Below are 21,485 nucleotides of genomic sequence, written 5' to 3'. Positions count from 1 at the left end.
TACTATGAAAAATTCGAAATTATAAAGCGGTAATTTCCTATGGCTTTAGGCTACATTACTCCCGAATATTTACATATTTTTTTTCTATTGAGAGAACAGCGTCTGTCGGGTAGCCTACAGCAGCCAGTGTTTTTATAAAAATGTTAATTTGATGTGTCAACTCCTAAACTACAAACGCTTCGAATTCAAAACAGGGCCAGTGAGTTTCTTTGTTTGTTCTGGCGCTATCGGTATTTCGCACTAACATTGTTAACGGGGAGGCTTCTTTGCACAGCAGCGGCCTTTTTTTCAGGTATCTTCTGGTTTTGTTTCAGTTTGAATGACACTGTAGCTATTGAAATCATTAGAGGAAAGAGATTTGAGATCTTCTTTCTCAAAGTGAAGAGCGTAATTGTGATGACGTTCAGAAATTCATATCTTTCAAGAATCCCACTTAAGCTCCGTAAATCCTGAAGCAAATATTACTACCACACTATATCCAGTAATCGAATTTGCTCACGTTTATACAATTTTTACTAATTACCTGCGTTGGTGTAAAAATATTTTACGATTTCGACTAAAACAATGTAATGCTATTGTAGGAGAGAAGAATACTTATATTACACAAAACTTATTCAGTACAGTAGATGCATCAATCCCCATACACCATACATAAATAAAGCAATAGGTACGAGTGATAAAGTGATAGAATAATAAAATGTAAATTATTAATCTTAATATATATAAATTACGTGACATCTTGTTTGTCAGCGATGGACTCCTAAACTGAACGGATTTTAATGGGGATTACTTCATGGTGTGCTGTTTGGTCCAACTTGAGAGATAGGATAGTTTTTATTTCGATTCGGGACCCATAATTATTTTTATTTTCAATATTTGTTTTGTATGGACATATTTTGTATGAGAGAATTTAGTGACGCACGGTTTGACAGTTCCGCTGTAAAACAATTTCATTATAACAACAGGGAGCATTTTTTACGAAATAATTTTTTATGTTTTGAAATATTATTGGCAAATTCCTATAAAACAGTTTTTTTTATCATCTACAGAACAACGTCTGTCGGGGCAGCTAGTATAATATAATAATATACATGGAAAAAGTTGTTTTATAATATTTAATAATAATTATTAGAAAGCATGCCCCTCATAGCTTCTAGAACAATCATTATTATTTGCTTACGTACTTTAATCGTTGCTTGAAAGAACCTGTTCGCATTCAGTCGAGTATATATATCATATAAGTGCAATTACCTCCAACAACATTGTATTTGTGCTTTTATAACCCTTGCATTTACTTTATAGAGTTTAATGCGACTTGTAATTTATTCTTTTATTTGATTTACGCGCCAATATACTTACAATAATGTTTATTTTTGTTTGCAACGTGTTTAGCTACGTTCGTGATTGGAGATTTTAAACAAATTTATAGGATAGTTAGTAATAAGTTGTGTCCAATTTAGTAGGTACTTATTTTATAATACATTTATAATGAATGTTAAAGGAGGAACGCAATGGTTTATTTAATAGATGATAACTAAGTGTTCTCTGTAGTAGAAATTTATCATAATTTGCATTTGCAGGGAGCAATGAGTGTTGTTTATTTTAAGTAGTCTTTTGATTTCAATGAAATTCTGTACTCATATAAGAACATATCATTCGGAGTCTTATAGACAGTGTATACATGCACACTTCTCTCTTTATTCAACATATGTAACCTTAACTGAATAAATGTTTTACATTGATGCCTATTGATCCAGAATATTTATCCAGAAAAAAATGGGGGAAATGAGGCAATGTATCGATAGAGTTTTTTGTGGCATTTCCATATTTTTTTGATTTTTTACGACGTAATTTGTCTGTATGTATAGAACGTTATTGTTTGGTTTTGATTACTATTTCTTTATCATAGTCTGGTGATTTGAACATTTTACTTGGTGGTGAGTGATCAATAGCACACTTCACATTATTGTAAATTGTAAATACTATGTTGATTCATAAATAATAGTCAAGTAACAACACATTTATTGTGATATGGAAAAACATGCAATCTAAATAAATAGCTATCTATATAGCAAGCAGAATCTTGTATGATTAAATCAAAGTATCATCAATTTGAATTAGCAAGTTTTAATAGTAAGCAGTTCCATTTTTTATCGTTTTATCATTATTTTAGTATGCGTTGGACGGTCTCAACTCAACCAGATCTTCCTAGATGATCAAAACACTGCAGGGGCATTTACAATCATTAAAAAGACTTCTCTCTATTACAATAGGGACTATTTCATGGACTTCTTTCCAAGATTACCTACCTTTCTTTTTTTTTTGGGGTTTTATTTCCTTTTTTTTATCTCTGCAATCCAATGGTTTTCTTAATATAAAACAAGACTTCTGGACTCCAGAAATCACATAATCTAACCAGCACAACACGAACCTAGTGACAAGACTGAAAAGGACTAAACCTTTTGAGTTAGTTTAGTGAAAACCTAGTGTAATATAGTGCAGTCAATAGTGAAACTTACATGTACTAAGTGTAAAGAACAGAAGAAGAGACAGAGACAATATGAATAGTGCTAATAGACACTTACTTAGTTCTTACTCTACTCAGTAAATTAAGTTAAAATTAAATTGCTTAAAAGCCTAGGGCTATGTAATAATAATACTTTATTTCTCATAAAAACACAGGCTTACAGCAGCTAGTGGCCGGAGTCATCTTTTAGGCAAATAATGCCTGTAAGTCTTCCATTTCAGCAATATGTTATTTTTAACAAAAGATTTATTGACATGGCAGTGAGATAATAATATAGTTATGAAATGAATATAATTAATTCAAATTCAAATATTTTTATTCAAAATAGCATGTGACATCACTTATTGAAAGTCAAAAAACTACCACCCATTCCAAAATGAACGCCTCAGACCTGAGAAGAATGGGCGCAACAAACTCAGCAGGCTTTTTTTTTTCATCGAATAAATATGTTTATAAAGTAGTTTTGTACAATTAAACTTATTATTTAATACCCTAAGGGCGGTCACTCCATTCCCAATCTGTGGTATCATAAAGAAAGTCATTTATGTTATAGTAACCTTTACCACACAAACGTTTTTTAACAATTCTTTTGAATAATAATATAAATAATACATTCGTTTTGAACATTTTCTGGGATGTTGTTGTAAAAGCATATACATCGCCCCACAAAAGACTTACTACCTCGACTTAGCCGAGTAGATATAGAGAATAAAGTTATGAAATGAAAAAAAAATACAATTTAATATTTGGGAAGTTATTTTTGAACACCATGAAAATGATAAAACTTTGAATTTTATCATAAAAGGAAAAAAGCAAGAATTTTAAAATCTTCACACAAATCCAGCTCTAAGAATATACCTTGAAATTAATTATTCCACTCTCTATTCGTTTATCGTGATTATCTACTGCGAAATAACAAGAATTTTATGCTTCTGATTATATAAAAAACAAATAAACAAAGCCGTTAAAGTCAAACGCTGAAGCGAAATGCCTTTTTTTTATCAAAGCAGTCGTACGTTTGTGGTTATGATTGCCTCATTCCAACCTTCTTTAAGCACATAAGTGACGTAATTGGGGTCCCAATTCTATCGTTTCTAATTCGACGTAATGGCCGGCAATTTGATAGGTCCATTCGCGCAGGACAGTCGATATTCGATCAATAAATCGATGAAAATCGATACAGATAATAAGGGATCACAACGAACGTTTCATTTCTTTAAATGGATGCGCTTAATAGTTATGATTATATAATGGAGGTTATTTTAAGCCCTGGGGCATTATTTTTCCAATAAAACGGTCATTTTAGATATTTATAAATTAATACTAGTGTTACACGATCTTAAAACAAAAACTGTAGCAATTTGTTGGTCGTCGGACGAAAAAAGAACATAGGTAACAATAATAATATTTAACAAGTTTATAAATAGACGAACAATAACGAGAAAAAGGCGAGTTCTTGTTGGAAATCTCAATCGTATTAGATTTAAAGTGGGTTGACAACGGAAACATGTTTAATTTCTAGTTTTTTAGAATAGTGTGACAGAGATAGCACTATAATGGAGTGAAATGAAAGAAAGAGAGGGCAGCGAAGGGTTGTAACCGCATGTTATTATGAGATTTAACACGTACTTGGTTAATTAGTAGGTGCGGTTGACCGGTGCGGTTGCCGGTTCTCGGGTATACTTACGAGATTTGTAAATATTATGACTTTTGATAAAACTTACACCCGTTCCCGAGGGTAACCACCATTCGTACTCGATTAAGGTGTATGTTGTCTCAATACTAAATGCGTGAAGAAATATTTTATCCATTTATGAGTTTCAGTATCGCTCTATAGTTTGTCGAGTCTACGGTTCCTGATGAATCCTCGTGTAGTAGCGACACCCGTGTCGAAGTGATCTCATAACGGAATTTACCCAAAAAAATAATTAATTACACATTTAATTGCTATTGATTTCCTGATGTAATAAGTGGCGGGAATGCCTAAGTAAAAATTGAAATTTAGTTTAGTACGAAACGTGCAGTCATTTGACATAAGATTATAGCCGTCATCTGTCAATGTATCAATGACTGCACGTTTCATACAATCATCTGGATCGCTTTTTCCTTAGAAAGTTTCGTTAGGCTGCATCGCATTTCTGCCGCTACTCATGCAATTGGATCGAAATATCAGCACCTAATCAAAAAAAATATATATATCATGTGATCAGTGAAACACGAATTAATGTGGTTATGGTAAATAGAGACAAAATAACAGCTTGTATTTTTTGTGTTTAAAGTATTTCTATTAAATTCATAATATCAAGCGAATATGTATTAACCTTATATTGTTTTTGTTTATAATGAAACAAGTGTAAACTTAAGCCAAATAACAAGTTATGGGAGGTTTTATTGGATGTATGGTTGGAAAGATAACCGTAGTGGTAAACTAAGTAAATAGACCGGGACAATTAATTCAGGGTCTATCGGTCGTATTGTTTGTTCGGTTATTATTAGTTCAACCAAACTCTAATACAATTTGTTATTGCAAACCTTACATTATACAAAAGAATTTAAATCTGTTATCTATTTTTGCCATTAGTAGTTTGAAACAAACGAAAAACTTTGAAACGAAAACATTAAAAGAAATAGAAACTTGACTGTTGCTTCTCGATATATTCTTGATAATGTTATGTATTTATACAGGGTACTTAAGTGATATTGCTAGAAACTGTCATAACCATATTATACTTTTCTCCCTAGGTGCGTAATATACTATTCTATATTATATGGATATGGAAATTGAGATAAACACACATTTTTTTAAGGAAATAGCAAAAATGTTAGTCGACATCACAGGAGACCGAAGAGCTGGCATCTACCTCGGACAAAGAATTAGTTTAGCTATTCAAATGGGGAACGCTGCCAGTATCTTCGGAACCTTGCCTAAAGGGACTCCTTTTAACAATACATTTTAGTTATTATATTATATTTTTTAAGGTTTCTAGTTTTAGGTTCATTACAGTTAGAACAATACAGAATACGATAGACATATTGAAATACAGATACGACATATTTAATTATTGCTCACATACAAACGGTAAAATAAATAAATACTTTAAGTGGGAAGTGCGTGTTATCAACACATTTTGTGTGTTCATTCATTCCTCAAGATGAATGAACATAGTTATCATGAACAAACCTCTGTCAACAGTTCTAGCGTTTATCTTATATATTTACACGAGCAATTCTTGTATATAATTCTGAATCTCGAATACGGCTCCAACGATTTTCATGAAATTTAGGATACGAGGATTTCGGGGGCGTAAATCAATCTAGCTAGGTTTCAATTTAAACGGTGGTGGTTTTATACGTGTTTTAATGAGAAACAGCTACAATAAAATTAGAATACAAAGGTAAAATTTGCCACTATATACTTGACTGCAATAGCTCAGATGACACATTGGGTGATCCGGAAAGCAGAAGGCCCCGGTTCGAATCCAGATGTCCTATGAGTTTTTTTGTTCAAGTTTTGTACCTTCTTCAAAATCGGAGCAAGGCTTAGTGTTAATTCCGCCAATATTTGTCTTTAAAACAATTCGACACGTGTTTCGCCTCTACACGAGGCATCCTCAGGACGTGTTGTCTCGCCAAAATCTGGCACGAGACATTCGGTTCGGACGATTCAGTCGGAATTAACACTAAAGAAAACTTAAATAATTTGTATAATTATTGATTTCCGCAAAGTGACGCCTAATTCAATAAATTTTCCTAAAGATAAGCGTAAATAAAAACAAGAGATTTGTGAATCACAGCCTTTAAATTTCCAACGAATACCATTTCAGAAACAACAAAGCATTACACATATTTAATACTCAGCAATCCTTTGTAGATCGCACAATGGAAAAGGTTATTTTCCTTTACAGCCCAAACGTTAATTTGTGTTTAATTCGACACCTTGTTAATTGTTTTCGACACCCCAGTCGCTTTGGTGACCCGGGTGGCGACGCGACGTGGATACCCAAAAGATCACCCATCACAAACCCCTCCCAGGGAGGTAGGTCATTTTAAGAATATTTGCCCAACACCCCAATGTGTACACGGGTTGTTTGCAAACCCCAGAAAACAATAGTCTCGAAATTCATTGCTCATTTTATTATTGTTTATACACCGTTTTATGGCAGATTCGATTATTGGAACGAGTAATTAAATGATAATACACAGTATTAATTGGATTTTACCTGAGTAGGTATTGGAGTTTTACCTTACTTTACATCGCTTTGTTATTTATGATTTCGTGAGATGCTATTTGTTTTAATATTCATTCCGAAATACACAAGCGGAGTATGAAACTCTAAATTAATTAGTATGGATTAATCTTAGATTATTTATACGACTAGATGAGTCTCTTGCTGCTTGATTTGTATGTCACTTTGTGCGTCTATTGCTCAAAATAGAGGTTAACTGTCAAAATAATTTTTTTCGACGTTTTGACATATGTCATAGTCTATCTAGACGTACGAATGATCCTGGGGGATTAATATTTGGAATCAAATTTGTAGACAATACGAAATAGCCTCGTCGACATGTTCGAAAACATGCGAATTCTTTGTAAGGGTCCTTGTCACCTTGCGTGACCATGAGACATAAGTTGTCAAGTCTTATTTGCCCAGTAATTTCACTAGCTACGGCGCTCTTCAGACTGAAACACAGTAATGCTAACACATTACTGCTTCATGGCAGCAATGTGTTAGTATCACTGTGTTTATTTCTGCCATGAAGCAGTAATGTGTTAGCATTACTGTGCTTCAGTCTGAAAGGCGCCGTAGCTAGTCAATTACTGGGCAAATGAGACTTAACATGTTATTTATTGAAGTAGGCATTGCTTTGCGGAAATCCGTAATTATACAAATGATTTAAGTTTTCTTCCGCCAATATTTGTTTTTAAACAATTCAACACGTGTTTCGCCTCTACACGAGGCATCCTCAGGACGTGTTGCCTCGCCAAAATCTGGCACGAGACTCTCGACTAAAGAAAACTTAAATCATTTGCTTAACATCTTATGTCTCAAGGTGACGGCGGAATCCTGAGCGGCATTGCATTGTTATGGGCGTATCAATTACCATCAGCTGAACGTCCTGCTCGTCTCGTCCATTACTGTCATAAAAAAAAACTGTGGATGTCTGTTGCAGGAACAAAAATGTGTGTCTTCTACCGCATTTATCACGGGGAGTGTTCCGAAGAGCTGTATAGCCTGATTCCTGCCGCCGAATTCCACCTTCCCACGACACGCCACAAGTTAGGATATCATCCCCACCATCTAGATGTGTGGCGGTCCTCCACAGTGCGGTTTTCAAGGAGCTTTCTTCCTCGTACTACAAAGCTGTGGAATGAGCTTCCTTGTGCGGTGTTTCCGGGACGATACGACATGGGTACCATCAAAAAAAGCGCGTACACCTTCCTTAAAGGCCGGCAACGCTCTTGTGATTCTGGTGTTGCAAGAGAATGTGGGCGGCGGTGATCACTTAACACCAGGTGACCCGTACGCTCGTTCGTCCTCCTATTCCATAAAAAAAAATGAAATAAAAGTATGCTTACAGCTGTGTGACCATACTATTTCAATACCATTATTAGTCATAATATTATCCACCAATTAGTTATGGTTAAATTATCAGTTATCTTATCGTTAATTCCACAAGTCTCCACTGTTCAAATAGTTAGCTTTTGTTTTCACTATAACCCGTAGTTATAATAGTTACTAGACGTTACTTGCACTAAATTTATAACCTTTCAAAAACACTCGCTGCCTGTAAAGCTGTATAAGTCAAATCATATTGAATCAAATCAAAATCACTTTATTGATGTGGGTCAAGGTAATGACACTTATGAATGTCAAAAGTTTTCTTTTTCTTGTACATTAACGGCCACTTTGAGGGTGAGCTTTAACGAGAAGAACTGGCAAAAAACTCATTGCCAATCTTATTTAATAATGCAAATTTATAAACTTTCATATACACTCGCTACCTGTGGAGCTGTATAAGTAAACTAAATCAAATCAAAATCACTTTATTCATGTAGGTCAAACAAATAACACTTATGAATCTCAAAAGTTTTTTTTACATTTTCGGCCACTTTGAGGTTAAGCTTTAACGAGAAGAAGTGGCAAAAAACTCATTGCCAATCTTATTTATTTATCGTTGGTGACCCCACAAGATTTTCCACTACCAAAAAGTACTCGACGCGGCTAAAGAAGTTTTTCTTCAATAATATATACTAAATGTAAATTTATTTTTGTTTTAGAAATGGCCCGAATGGAAAAGTCTCCATTGCTTGCGAATGGGTATAACGCGCCCCCCACACACCTGGGGCCTATGGGCTTCATGCACCAGCACGCTCTTATGTCTCCGGGGATGCCGCATCATGGCGTGCCCAGGCCTGACGGCTCCATCATCAAGGGCCAACCGATGCACAACATGGAGGCCCTGGCAAGGTAAGAGATTATGGATTTATCTCCAGAGCTAACAAGAAGTAAAAACTCTCGTCTCTCCTTTGAAGTGCAAACTTTTTTAGGCATGCTGTGTGACTTTATACTGTATTGATTGAGAAAATTTATTGTATTAGGCGTTACTTTGCGGAAATCCATAATTTAAAAACAAATATTGGCGGATTTAACGCTAAAGAAAACCTAGATCATTTGTGTATTGATTGAGACTAACCTGCCACACGGCTTTGTAACACTCGATCGAGTAAACGCGGAAATGAAATATCATTGAAAGTTAATGAAGTTAGTTAACATTTAAAAAATATTTATTTTAAATATATGTTAAAATTTAAAAGCAAACGTATATATTACAGTTTTTAAAATACAAAAGTGCACGACTTGCTAACGCCATCTAGTGAGCTAGTTTGGAGTTACACACAATTAGCACCACCATTTATTATAAATAGTAATAATTCTTATTAGCAAAGACGTAGGCAGAGATCACTTCTTTTCACTTGCTACGATCCTTTCATACTTGTTTCGCTTCGTCCACTTTCATTATTCCTTTCATACATGCTCTCCAGTTTAGGGTACTCTTGACCTGGCCTTTTTCAAGACGTCCCTGATTTGATCTTGAAACGTCCGCCTAGGTCTACTCCTTCCAACACTTTCTTCGTCAATCGTTCTTCATTCATTCTCTCGACATGTCCAAACCATCTCAGCATACCTTTCTCAATTTATGTCACAACATTTCAGACCACAACGTTTCCTTATCTCACTATTTCTTATCCTGTCACTCAGTTTAACTTCTATCATACTTCTCAACGCTCTCATCTCAACTGCATTTATTCTGCTTTCATGTTTCTTCTGCCATACCCAACTTTCACTTCCGTACATGAGTGTTGGAACCCACACCCCCTCATGCACAGCCAAACGAGCCTTATTAGACAATCTTCTGTCTGTTCATTAGGGATCCTTTATGAACACATTATTGAACTAGATTAAATGAGATTTTTCTAGAAAATTAATAATAAAATTGACTCAAACAAAACACAACGTATAACAAAAAGCTGAACATTTTAATGCTTGCTTCATTCTTTTGCCATTTTTATTGCTTTAATAAGACTATAGACTGACAAAACTTGCAACAAAGTATTCTCGAGTCTTATAACAAAAGTTCTTAAATGAAAAAGGGTTTGAATGTAAAAGGAATAATTATGAGCACTCAATATTAAATGTTCCGTTAGGTTGAACGAGGGGTCGAAGAAATTAATTATGTTTTTAAAACAATCGGTTATATTTGTGCTGTGACAAGCCATGCGTGATCGTTCAAATTGTTTTTCGATTACTTTGGCACTTTGTTTTACATTAAACTTTCGTCGAGGGCACACTTCTTACAATTGTTAATTGTAAGGTTTACCTACTCTTATTTCAATGGTGCCAAGTTTCAATAAGATTGTTGCTCAACACAGGCTGTTTATTGTGCTGTTTATTTATATATTACCCCCAAATGTACCCTCACAGAACAATGGCAGAAGCACCAACTTAACGCAAACAATAGCTAATGTATTTAAATACGATTGTATAATTAAAGAAACTCTTAGTGTCATTTAAAAACATACATACAGTCATAAGATACATAATAGCTTTAATTGTAAATGTATATACTTTTATAATGAAGTCCCAGCCACTGTTCAGGTATAATCTATAAATAAATTTAAATATTTTTAAGAATCATAAAATTATGAGAAATCAATGGGGTATAGACAAATGGACCAATATACAAGAGATGTTTAGACGAATTAAGGACTAGAGCAGGCAAGATATAGTCTAGGATAGCTAAAGATAGAAAAGAGTGGAAGAACTTGAAAGAGGCCTTTGTCATTAGACAAACAGACAGTGATTTAGTAAGATAAGTATAGTTTGTAAATATACATGTCAATTGTACTATCTGAATCTTATATGATTACTAGCTGACCCAGCAAACGTTGTATTGCCAATTAGAGTAATAAAAAAAAATTAGGGTATAAAACATGGATGAGGACCGATTCTCGGACCTACCAAATATATCGTACATAAAATTTATTGTAATACAATAACTATTGTTTTTATCATAATAAAATAAAAATAAAAAATATTTACACACAAATTTTCAAACAAATTGGTTTAGCCGTTTCGGATGAGTTTGGTAACAAACACCGGGACACGAGAATTTTATATACAAGATTATTATAAGAAAACGATTATTTGAGTAAAATGTAAGGTAAACATTACGTAAATAGACATATGTAAGTAGGTAATCGCGCAAGTGGTATGTCAGTAAGACAGTGGGGTAACTCAAGTCAAGTCAAGTCAAGTGGGCATTGTGGGTCTTCGAACGGAAGTGGGGGCATTCGGTGTTTGTACTTTTCTTATTGGATTAACTCGCTTGGACATTTAACCTGTATCACTTGTGACCCGTCGGGTTTCTTCGTTGTACTCATTTATTTCTAAGCTGATTACGCACTAATTATATTTCACGGGATTTCATTATTAACACGTGAATAATTACATTAGCTTGTTTTCTAACACCTGGAGAACGATGTGTGAATAGTTTAATAAATATAACATTCACACTTGCATATAGGAGGCTCCTTTGCACAGGATGCCGGCTAGATTATGGGTACCACAACGGAGCCTATTTCTGCCGTGATGCAGTTATTTGTATGCATTACTGTGCTTCGGTCTGAAAGGCGCCGTAGCTAGTGAAATTACTGGGCAAATGAGACTTTACATCTTATGTCTCAAGGTGATGAGCGCAATTGTAGTACGGCTCAGAATTATTATTGATTTTTTCAAGAATCCTGAGCGGCACTGCCTTGTAATGGGCAGGGTATCAGTTAATATCAGCTGAACGTCCTGCTCGTCTCGTCCCTTATTATCATAAAAAAATTAGGAATTTTAAAAAACTTCTACGGCCGTCCAAATATACTTGGAATAAAGTTTATACCTAAGACAAAACCAAGAATATGCAAAACTTTTACAACTATACATTTTGCTTGTGATTGGTTTATTCGGAAGTATAACGTTTCCCGCGTTTATTTGCAAAGCTGCTTGACATATTCGATAATCTTCAGAATATTTATAATGGATTTAAATGTAATTATTAGCATAAATAACAAAACAAAATTTAACGACACACATTAATGAAAACTTGTGGTGGCGCAGAGGTCAACATTCGACCAGAATAAAATGTTTACAAATAGAAATTTTGCTTGTGATTGGTTTATTCGGCCGTATAACGTGTCCCGCGTTTATTTGCAAGGCTGCCAAAACGAAAAACTTCAGCATTATCATTGTATTGACAGTGTTATCAGCGATATAGTCAAAATTTTTCATATTCCTGGATCAATCTCAGGTATAACCCAATACCAAGTATATTTGTAAGGTCGCTAAGCTCTATGGAGTAAAAGAAAACATTTTATTATCTTAAACAATGTGTGAAAGTAACTTTCGGGCATTAAATTTTTATTATAAATAGCGTAAAACTTTATGTATCTATAACAGTCAAATTATTCCTGTTCCTTGTTTGGGAAGCCCTAGCTTTATGCGACCAATATCCGGTCAATATGGACAGTTATTTTCTGACAGGTTAAATGTTACTCCAAAAATTTATTGAAGCTAATAAAAATTGATTTGACTTTTGTTTAAAAACTGACGGTAATATCTTGGTTTGAGTGATTAAGGATTTGTATTTCTCATTATCTAGCAAGAATATCGCTGGTTCGTATGTAAAAAACAGTTTTCTCCACGTTTGCCACTCGTAAGGCCTCGTAAATCCTCTTTTACCGGTTTCAAAAGTTCTTTACATTAGTAAAATACACACTTAATTTAAATAATAATCACTTCAATTGTTAAGTTTTTGGGATATGAAATTTCATATATCTTCGCCAATGAGAAAATATTTTTAATTGTTCATTATCTAATGCTCAAATAAATGTTCAATACATACTTAAAATTGACGTGATCATGTTAAAAGTTTTCAATTATGTTTGAGTAGCATAAAAAAGCCCGCTGAGTTTCTTGCGCCCGTTCTTCTCTTGTCTGAGGCAGTCTGATTTGAATGGGTAGTAGTTTTTAATTTTTTTAATAAGTGGTTTATAATCTTATTTGAATAAAAAAATTTGGATTTGAATTGACGTACAATAAACAACTGGACTCCCAATCGCCTATTAAAAGGTCGTCAAAAATATACATTAACGGATACACATAACATTAAAATATACACATAAATTAATACCTTATTTCGTGGCAGTAGTGTTTAAAGTCCATTGTATACGCTCGTTAGAAGCGATGCGAACACGATTTAAGAAAATTTTATTTTAGCAATTGTAATTATTTAGCAAAATGATTAAAAACCTCAAGTTAACACAATTTTGTTCATTTAAAGGGTGACATATCTGACATACGAAACTCCATCCTTTTTAATTTTGGATATGCTGTTATTTAGATAGTTTTTTAACTAAATACTTTGCCATTGCGTGGCGTTGTATTCAAAGCGCGGTCGAAACGAAAACTCTACAGAGTTCTGTTCTTCAGAAAATTTTTTGAGCGTGATTGTGAGTCTAATTGTTTACTGTACGTCAATGTAATTTTCTCGAATCTTATATTTTCATGTTTTTATTTGGCTTTGTCAACAGATCTGGCATTTGGGAGAACTGTAGAGCGGCTTATGAAGACATCGTGAAACATCTTGAAAGGTCAGTGTCCAACTATAATCACTTCAAAGATTTATTTCAAGTAATCATTCGTGCAATCTAATTTGGCATGTATTTTGTAAGTTATAGGTATAATTTCGGTATGGCAACAAAAGTAAAATCAAGTTGAAATTAAACCAGGGTCAGTTAATTTAAATCAAAGAGAGACCGTCGTTCATTTAAATGATACGAAGATATCAAGAGGGTGTGTGAAATTAGAGGAGACAATTAAATCTCTGGATCGGGTGTATTTTTAACAAATGACCGCTTGCGGGGCACCGGGGGCAAAAGGGGGAGGTTTGCGGGTTGGAGGGGGTAAAAACAATTCATCAAACTCATTCAGGGCTAATCTCGATGCGAGGAAAAAGCGGCTCTCATGTAAATTGGGCCGATTCAAGGGCCAATGGTTAGGGGAAAACGGTTTTCTTTTCTTGTTTAATGGATGGTGATTGATCGGCGGTTAACTTGAACGATACGCGGTGGAGACTTCAATGAGAACATGTCGATTGAATGTAGCAATCTGATTTGATTGGCTTTGAAACACGTACATGCTTTCAGCGTCCATTTTGACGCGCTCAAATTGAGGGTGTGGTTTACGTTCATACATACTTATTGATTGACATTATAAAAGTATTATTACTCTAGACAGACGGCCTTACAAATGAACTTGGTATTAAGCAGCTTGGTATAAATAGAAATGAATTATACATGAGTATACCAGGACATATTGACTATATACTAAACTAGCTGACCCGACAGATTTTATTCTGTTCATAATAAAAAAAACTCTTGCGGATGGAATTTTGGAAAATCCGTTCTTAGCTGACCTCTACTCGGTATATCGTGATGAGTGACTATATACGTCGAAATCTATATATATAAAAATGAATTGCTGTTCGTTAGTCTCGCTAAAACTAGAGAACGGCTGGACCGATTTGGTCTTGAATTATTTGTGGAAGTCCAGGGAAGGTTTAAAAGGTGAATAAATATGAAAGTGTTCGGAATTAAATAAAAATAACAATTTTGTTTTTCCTTTGATGTGTCCCCCGTTGTCCGATATTTGTTTTGTATGGACATATTTTCTATGAGAGAATTTATTGACGCACGGTTTGACAGTTCTGCTGTGAAACAATTTCATTACAACAACAGGGAGCATATTTTACGAAATAATTCTTGATGTTATGATATATTATTGACAAATTAATAAAAAACATTATTTTATTTATTATATATAGAACAACATCTGTCGGGTCAACTAGTCTCATATATATAGATTGATATCACTGACAACTCTGTCAAAACAATGATAATTCTGAAGTTTTCCAAATGTCAAGCAGCCTTGCAAATAAACGCGGGAAACATATATGTCCGAATTGCCGATTGCAGAGAATACATAGCATATGAACTTTTAGTATTAAAATTTGAAATTTCATAATGTTTTAGAACAATAAAATTATTAGTTTCACTGTATTTTAAAACTTATATTCAATAATATATTATTCAAACAAAAACAATATTTCCACAATGCACAGTATATACACATTGAACTTTTCACTAAATCCATTCAATTTCACTTATAAGGTATACACAGCACTAATGTCGCACAATACGTCAGCTGTATAGCTACAGATATACTGCTTTAAGCATTTCGGTGACGCGAACTCACGAGATTTCACCCATCCAAAAAGTGTCAAACTATATATATTTAAATATTTTTTTTTAACTATTTGTTATGATAAGATTGTCTACTACCAAGACGTAGTTTTCATTTAATAAATATACTAGTAATTGATATTATAGACGGTAAACAGACAAGTCGCTCCCTTGGCCCGTGTTGGGTGGAATTACATTCGGACGGTCGCGGCGTGTAGCTATGTGTCACTGTCATGCAACGATCGCCTTGCCCAACGGATTAAGCCTGTTTTTTAATCAAATAAATTCGCGCACACGTAATTCAACATTAACATTAACAATACGTTGTTCAAATAAAAAATAAATGCCACACGATCGCATATAACGATCGATAAAATTTGACAAGTATAGCATTTAATGTGTTGGCTGTTTGAGTAATATGCATTTTATCGACTTGTATATGTTATTTATAATGATTATGTCAACTAGCTGTGTTAGTCGGCAATCATTGCTTTAATAAGTATATTTTATGTAGAAATAAATTGATTTAAAAATATATGATATTTAGAAATATATGGCTTTGACTTGGGGAGAATAACTAAGGAAATTTCTAGCCCATCTTTTAAGGCATAAAAGGCATTTATTTTCTCAAGATTGATTCCTTTAGATTTTTTCGAAATAATTTCTAATATACTAGACACTACTACCGCTTCGGAAACAAATGGCGCATTGAGAGAGAAGAAGTAACGCCAGTAACTCTCCCAGCATTCTTATTTTTTGCTCTCTTTTTAATAAAATATACAATATTGTACTGTCTTTGCTATTGCTATAAAAACATCATAATCTAGTCCGAAGCTTTCGGATCACTTAGATATTAAGCTGAGGAGTAGTAGGATTTACGATAAAGCCATTTTTTAATAAAACATTTAAATTTATTTATAGATAATGGCCTGAACAGTGGCTGAGACTTTATTATAAAAGTGTATACATTTATGTAATAATTTTAAATCACATAAGAACTTAGCCTTATTGTTTGCCTTCTGTGCAGAACCAGACAAGAACCATGCATCACTATCCTTTATATAATCTACTATACTATAGTAACACTTCTTTGTCAAAGAAGGTTTAATATATTTCTTGAATTTGTACTCAATGATATACAATACCAAGACCTAAGAAGGGGCTCTTAACTCTAGCTAACTTATTAAAAGGCGCGTAGAGTTTATTCTTTCTTAGTGCCAGTAATTTCACTTTCAGACCGCAACACAGTAATGTTTACACATTAGTGCTTCACGACAGAAATAGTCGCCGTTATGATACCCATTATCTAGCCGGCATACTGTGCAAAGGAGCCTCCCAATGGTAACAAACACCGGGACACGAGAAATTTATATATAGACAACCTGTGTAGCCGAGTGGTTAGCGATCCTACCTACTAAGCTAGAGGTCCCGTGCAAGCATTTATATGATGAACATAGATGTTTGTTTCCGAGTCATGGATGTTTAAATGTATTTATGTATGTTTATATGAATATATGTATGTTTAAGTAGGGATATAGTATTAAATATATCATTGCCTTGTAACCCATAACACAGGCTATATATGCTTAACTTGGGGCAAGATAATTTGTGTAAAAAGTTTGTCAATATTATAATTATTACTATATATAAGATATTTAACAGCAATATAATACAAAGCTTTCGTTTTCTCCATTCTACATCTTGTCGCGTCTCGATAGGTCCGCGCATGCGTCCCGCGACCGGTTCTCATCTTAAGTCCAATTAATTGACAGGATTATCTCTGATTTAATATAATTTGTAATGTTTGTTTTGTTTCCTTCGAGTGAACTCATCCGTGATAATTTAGCAACGTGTATTTTGGGTTATTTGTTATGCTTAAGCACTATAGTTATAAATATTCATATTGATTCCTTAGTATTTGTTCCTTTTTAGTATTACGTTATTCAAAAGAATTGTTAAAAAACGTTTGTGTGGTAAAGGTTACTATAAGATAAATGATTTTTTTAATGATACCGCTGATTGAGAATGGAGTGACCGCCCTCAGGCTTTTAAATAATAAGTTTAATTGTACAATATAACTTTGTAAACATATTTATTCGATGAAAAAAACAAAAGCCCGCTAAGTTTGTTGCGCCCGTTCTTCTCAGGTCTGAGGCATTCATTTTGGAATGGGTGGTAGTTTATTGACTTTCAATAAGTGATGTCACATCCTATTTTGAATAAAAATATTTGAATTTGAATTTGTATTGGTAGTTATAAAAAGGCATAAAAGGAATTTATTTTCTATAAATTGATTCTCTTAGCGCGTATACCTTTCTTTTAATTTAAATGTTTTACTAAAAAATGTCTCTGTCGCATATCCTAAATACTCCACAGCTAAGCGATCGCACAGCCTGCGCCTAGATAGATTACGATTATTTTAAAGCAATAACTTTTGTAATAAATGTAAGTATATTTTATTAAAAAGAGTGCAAAAAATAATGCCGGGAGCACCATTTTATCAAAAGCCACCAGCTGATATCAAAAAGAATTCCAAGGGAATCAATTTTGAGAAAATAAATGCCTTTTATGCCTTAAAGGCAACGCTCTTGTGATTCCTCTGGTGTTGTAACATAATGTATGTAACAACATCTTCCATAAAATTAATACATAACCTTTAATTTAAAAGAGTTAATTCGTGAAAGCTGCGATCGCGACGCGTTCAATGCGAGCCAGTAAAAAGCCGTCGAAACAATTCATTCCGATGTTTTTCGTCGCAAATATTTCAAGCGTGACAAAAAACAGAGCGGGCTAGTAAATCAAAGGTCGTGTCGCTTCAATTAGCAGTCAACAAATCGCTGGGCTCAATGCATTCGTCCGGTTTAATTCCGTTTCGGATCGAATTAGCTCCGATTAATCGGCGTAGAGCGAGTTAAGCCGGCCGGGAGAACACATCGGTGTGACGTCAGTCGTTATTCATTCCTCTACTCCTACCACACAGCTTCTCATACTGTGTAACAAAACATTATTCATCCTAATAAATAGTAGTTGAAAAAACATGATATTAATAGAAAACTGAACTAAAAAATAAGAAAAGAAAATTAAGATTAACATCATTGATGAAAATTATATAAATTAACAAAAATCTTATTTTGCAAATTGAAAAATGGAATAATTTTATGAAATTAATGTATTGTCATGAGTCCTCGATCTAAATCGCGCCAAGTCGGTTACAAACAAACATACACACAGCTGAAGCTAAGTGTGTAAAAGTAATATACTACGCTGTCGCTTAGTTTTTTATATATAAGATTTAATAAACGGGCAAGAGGCTGACGTGATGGGGTTTAGTGTGGCAACCGCCCATGGACATCTTCAACACCAAGGGTCAGAGATACAGCGGCCTTTAAGGTGGGAGGGAGTATGCTCTTTTCTTGAAGGTCCCTAAGTGGTTTGCAAGAAATTTCTTGCAAAACGTTCGGATGTGGAATACCAGAAGTCAACGTGATGCGGGTGGTATATATGTTGTGTTAACCCAAACAGTTCCTCTGACCACTCACCTCACTCACCAGGCTGTTCTAGATAATATTATATCGTAAATTCGAGGCATTAGAAACTGTAAAGTTATCATAAATTAAATGTAACAAATAAACTCAGTTTCCATATAAATATGGTTTCTTAGGCAATATCTCTTTTAGTACTGCCGTTATCTGAAACTGGGCTTTACATTACCTGCAAAGGAGGCGAGGATATCTGGCGTAGATTCTTATGCAATGACATAATATAGTTTAAAAAAACATGTCAAAATTAACCTGATTCAAAATCTAGAAAACGAGAAACGTTAAAATTAATTTTAAGTCACGATTAAAATAGGATATCGATTTAAGTGAATGACTTAATAATTAAACACAATACCACTACCACCAGATGATTGATTCAATAAAATTATCTAAATAAATACACGACAATTAACATAATATCTGTAGTTTATAAAAATACATATTAATGGAATCCTTCGAGTCGATTCTGACTCTCGTCCTAAAACTGTTCAAACGCACAGAGAAATGAGTACCAACAAAAAATGTAAAATCCATAAGAGTTATTTCTTTAAAAAGTTGCATGAATTGAAAAACAATTTTATAATTGTTTGACTGTATAAGTACTTATTCTTTATTTTCGCCATAATCATATGTTGAAGTAGTCATTATTCATTAGAAATCGACACGATATTAGCATTTGCGTGATTGAATACTCCACCATTAATTACAAAGAAGATCAAACGAAGACCGAGGGTGATATTTATCAAGGATATTGCGAATTATTTTAATCAAATCAAATTCCCTGCGTTGTAAACAAATGCCTTTGATTAATGAGACGCGCGACAGAGCTTCTCGCTGTGATAAAACACCCGAGGAAAGAGCAAAATTAATGGTCATAAAATGAACTCTTGTATCCGAAAGATAAAGATACTGAATGCGAAGGATCTTCACTCATTTTTCGTCAGCGCTGTTTGAAATATGATTGCTAGATCGCATCTGGTGACTCTACACTTATTTGGCATCGTCTGTATGAACCATAGACTTATGATATTCTAGCGTATAGACACACAAAGTGTGAGAGAGAAAATAGCATCTCTAAGGGAGATACAGCAAAATAGAAGAGGAAACCAAACCTATTGTTACTATTTTTTTGTTTTTGATTCACAAGTCATAAATGTTCAGTTAGTTGGCATCACATTGACAATTCAAAATTGGTCCTGCATTATCGGACTACTACTCTGTCTATACGTATGTATATTCTATATCTATGGTACAAACGTTTTCTCGCCGTCGCGTTGACGGACAACTTTCAGAAAATACATTTTGATTGTCATGACGTGATGTCATTAATAATAGCGACTTCTGATTTTCAGTTGGCTAATATGCAAAGGGCGTTGTAAAGGGTGCCGAGTCATGGCAGTCAGCCCTCGGAATACCTTCCGAGTTTGTCACTGATGCGGTCGTTCTGGCATTTTATGTAGCTCTTTGTACTTTGCCCTTTTATGGCTTAAACTATCCAGATAGTTTCGTCGGGAGACCGAAATATTCATTGCGTTTGCTTTGTGGATGTTTTATAGGAATTTTAATCATGCTGAAAATTCCTACCACTAAATCTTACATTGCTGACTTTTTTTTTGTTACCGATTCATCAACACAGAGCTTATTTGATGTTAGATTCTCCTTGTTTCAAAGTCAAAGTCAAAAAAATCTTTATTCACTGTAAATCTTTATAAGTTATTTAATGCAAGTCAGGATGAAGTACAAAAGTTACAATAGCATTCAAATGAGTATAACAATATTCATTAACAAAATTTAGAACATTTATTCCAACTATCTTTATCATTCAAATTATCTTTCACATTATAACAGGCCTTAGATGTTAATTTATTTTTTACGACACATTTAATTTTTTTTTAATTTTTTATAGTTTGTAATTTATTCACAAGTCGAACAACAAATTTGAATTCAGAGCTGTAATGCTTGACTTCTATAGTTGCTTCAAATTCAGTTATTTTAAATTCCTACCTGCCATATTCTTTATAAACAATAAGTTTAACTAAACGAATAGAAAACGTATTACTAGCAGTGAAAACCCGTAACTCGTGTTTGAAACATTTAAAAACAACTAACATATTTGTTTATAATTCCAATTGTTTGTTCCGCATGATATAATAATGACAATTTGAGTTCTTTGTGAATGGGGTGCGTCTAACATTGTTGCGGCGCAACTTGCAGAGTCAGCCAATATCAATCTGGCTCGGGCGTCTGACAGCGCAAGTCAAATTTCTCATCAAAAATAAGAATTAATGGTGAACGGCATTAATCATTAGCTGGGAAACGGCACGAGGTGTCTGTATCCCATTATTTTGCATTACTAATGATATGTACACAGCGATAAGGGATGCTTTATAAAAACTCACGATGTCTCGTGTATCGTTCTTATCTTCATCGATATTGTGTCTTCTTTTACTTGTATAATGAGATTTTTTGTTTATCAAAGCTATGTGTAAGGTGGTCTTAATTTCTATGTAATTATGTAAATTAAGTTTTTCTATAAACCAAATTGGGTATGTTGTCCCTTTTATGTCAC

The 21,485-nt window shown here is 33.9% G+C and overlaps 1 protein-coding gene across 11 annotated transcripts in view; it reads left to right on the top strand.

Moving 5' to 3' along the window:
* LOC126965384 (dachshund homolog 2) overlaps nucleotides 1-21,485 on the top strand; it is a 235,616-nt gene that overhangs the window by 110,605 nt on the left and 103,526 nt on the right. For all 11 annotated transcript variants that reach the window (XM_050808958.1, XM_050808959.1, XM_050808957.1 and 8 more), the window contains 2 exons: nucleotides 8,808-8,997; nucleotides 13,668-13,727. In XM_050808958.1, coding sequence (XP_050664915.1) covers nucleotides 8,808-8,997; nucleotides 13,668-13,727 — 250 coding nt within the window. The remainder of the gene's footprint in view (nucleotides 1-8,807; nucleotides 8,998-13,667; nucleotides 13,728-21,485) is intronic.

The sequence above is a fragment of the Leptidea sinapis genome, chromosome 7, assembly GCF_905404315.1.
Source record: "Leptidea sinapis chromosome 7, ilLepSina1.1, whole genome shotgun sequence".
Taxonomy (NCBI): domain Eukaryota; kingdom Metazoa; phylum Arthropoda; class Insecta; order Lepidoptera; family Pieridae; genus Leptidea; species Leptidea sinapis.
Note: the sequence above shows the minus strand (reverse complement) of the source record. Positions and strands in the feature narration are given on the sequence as shown.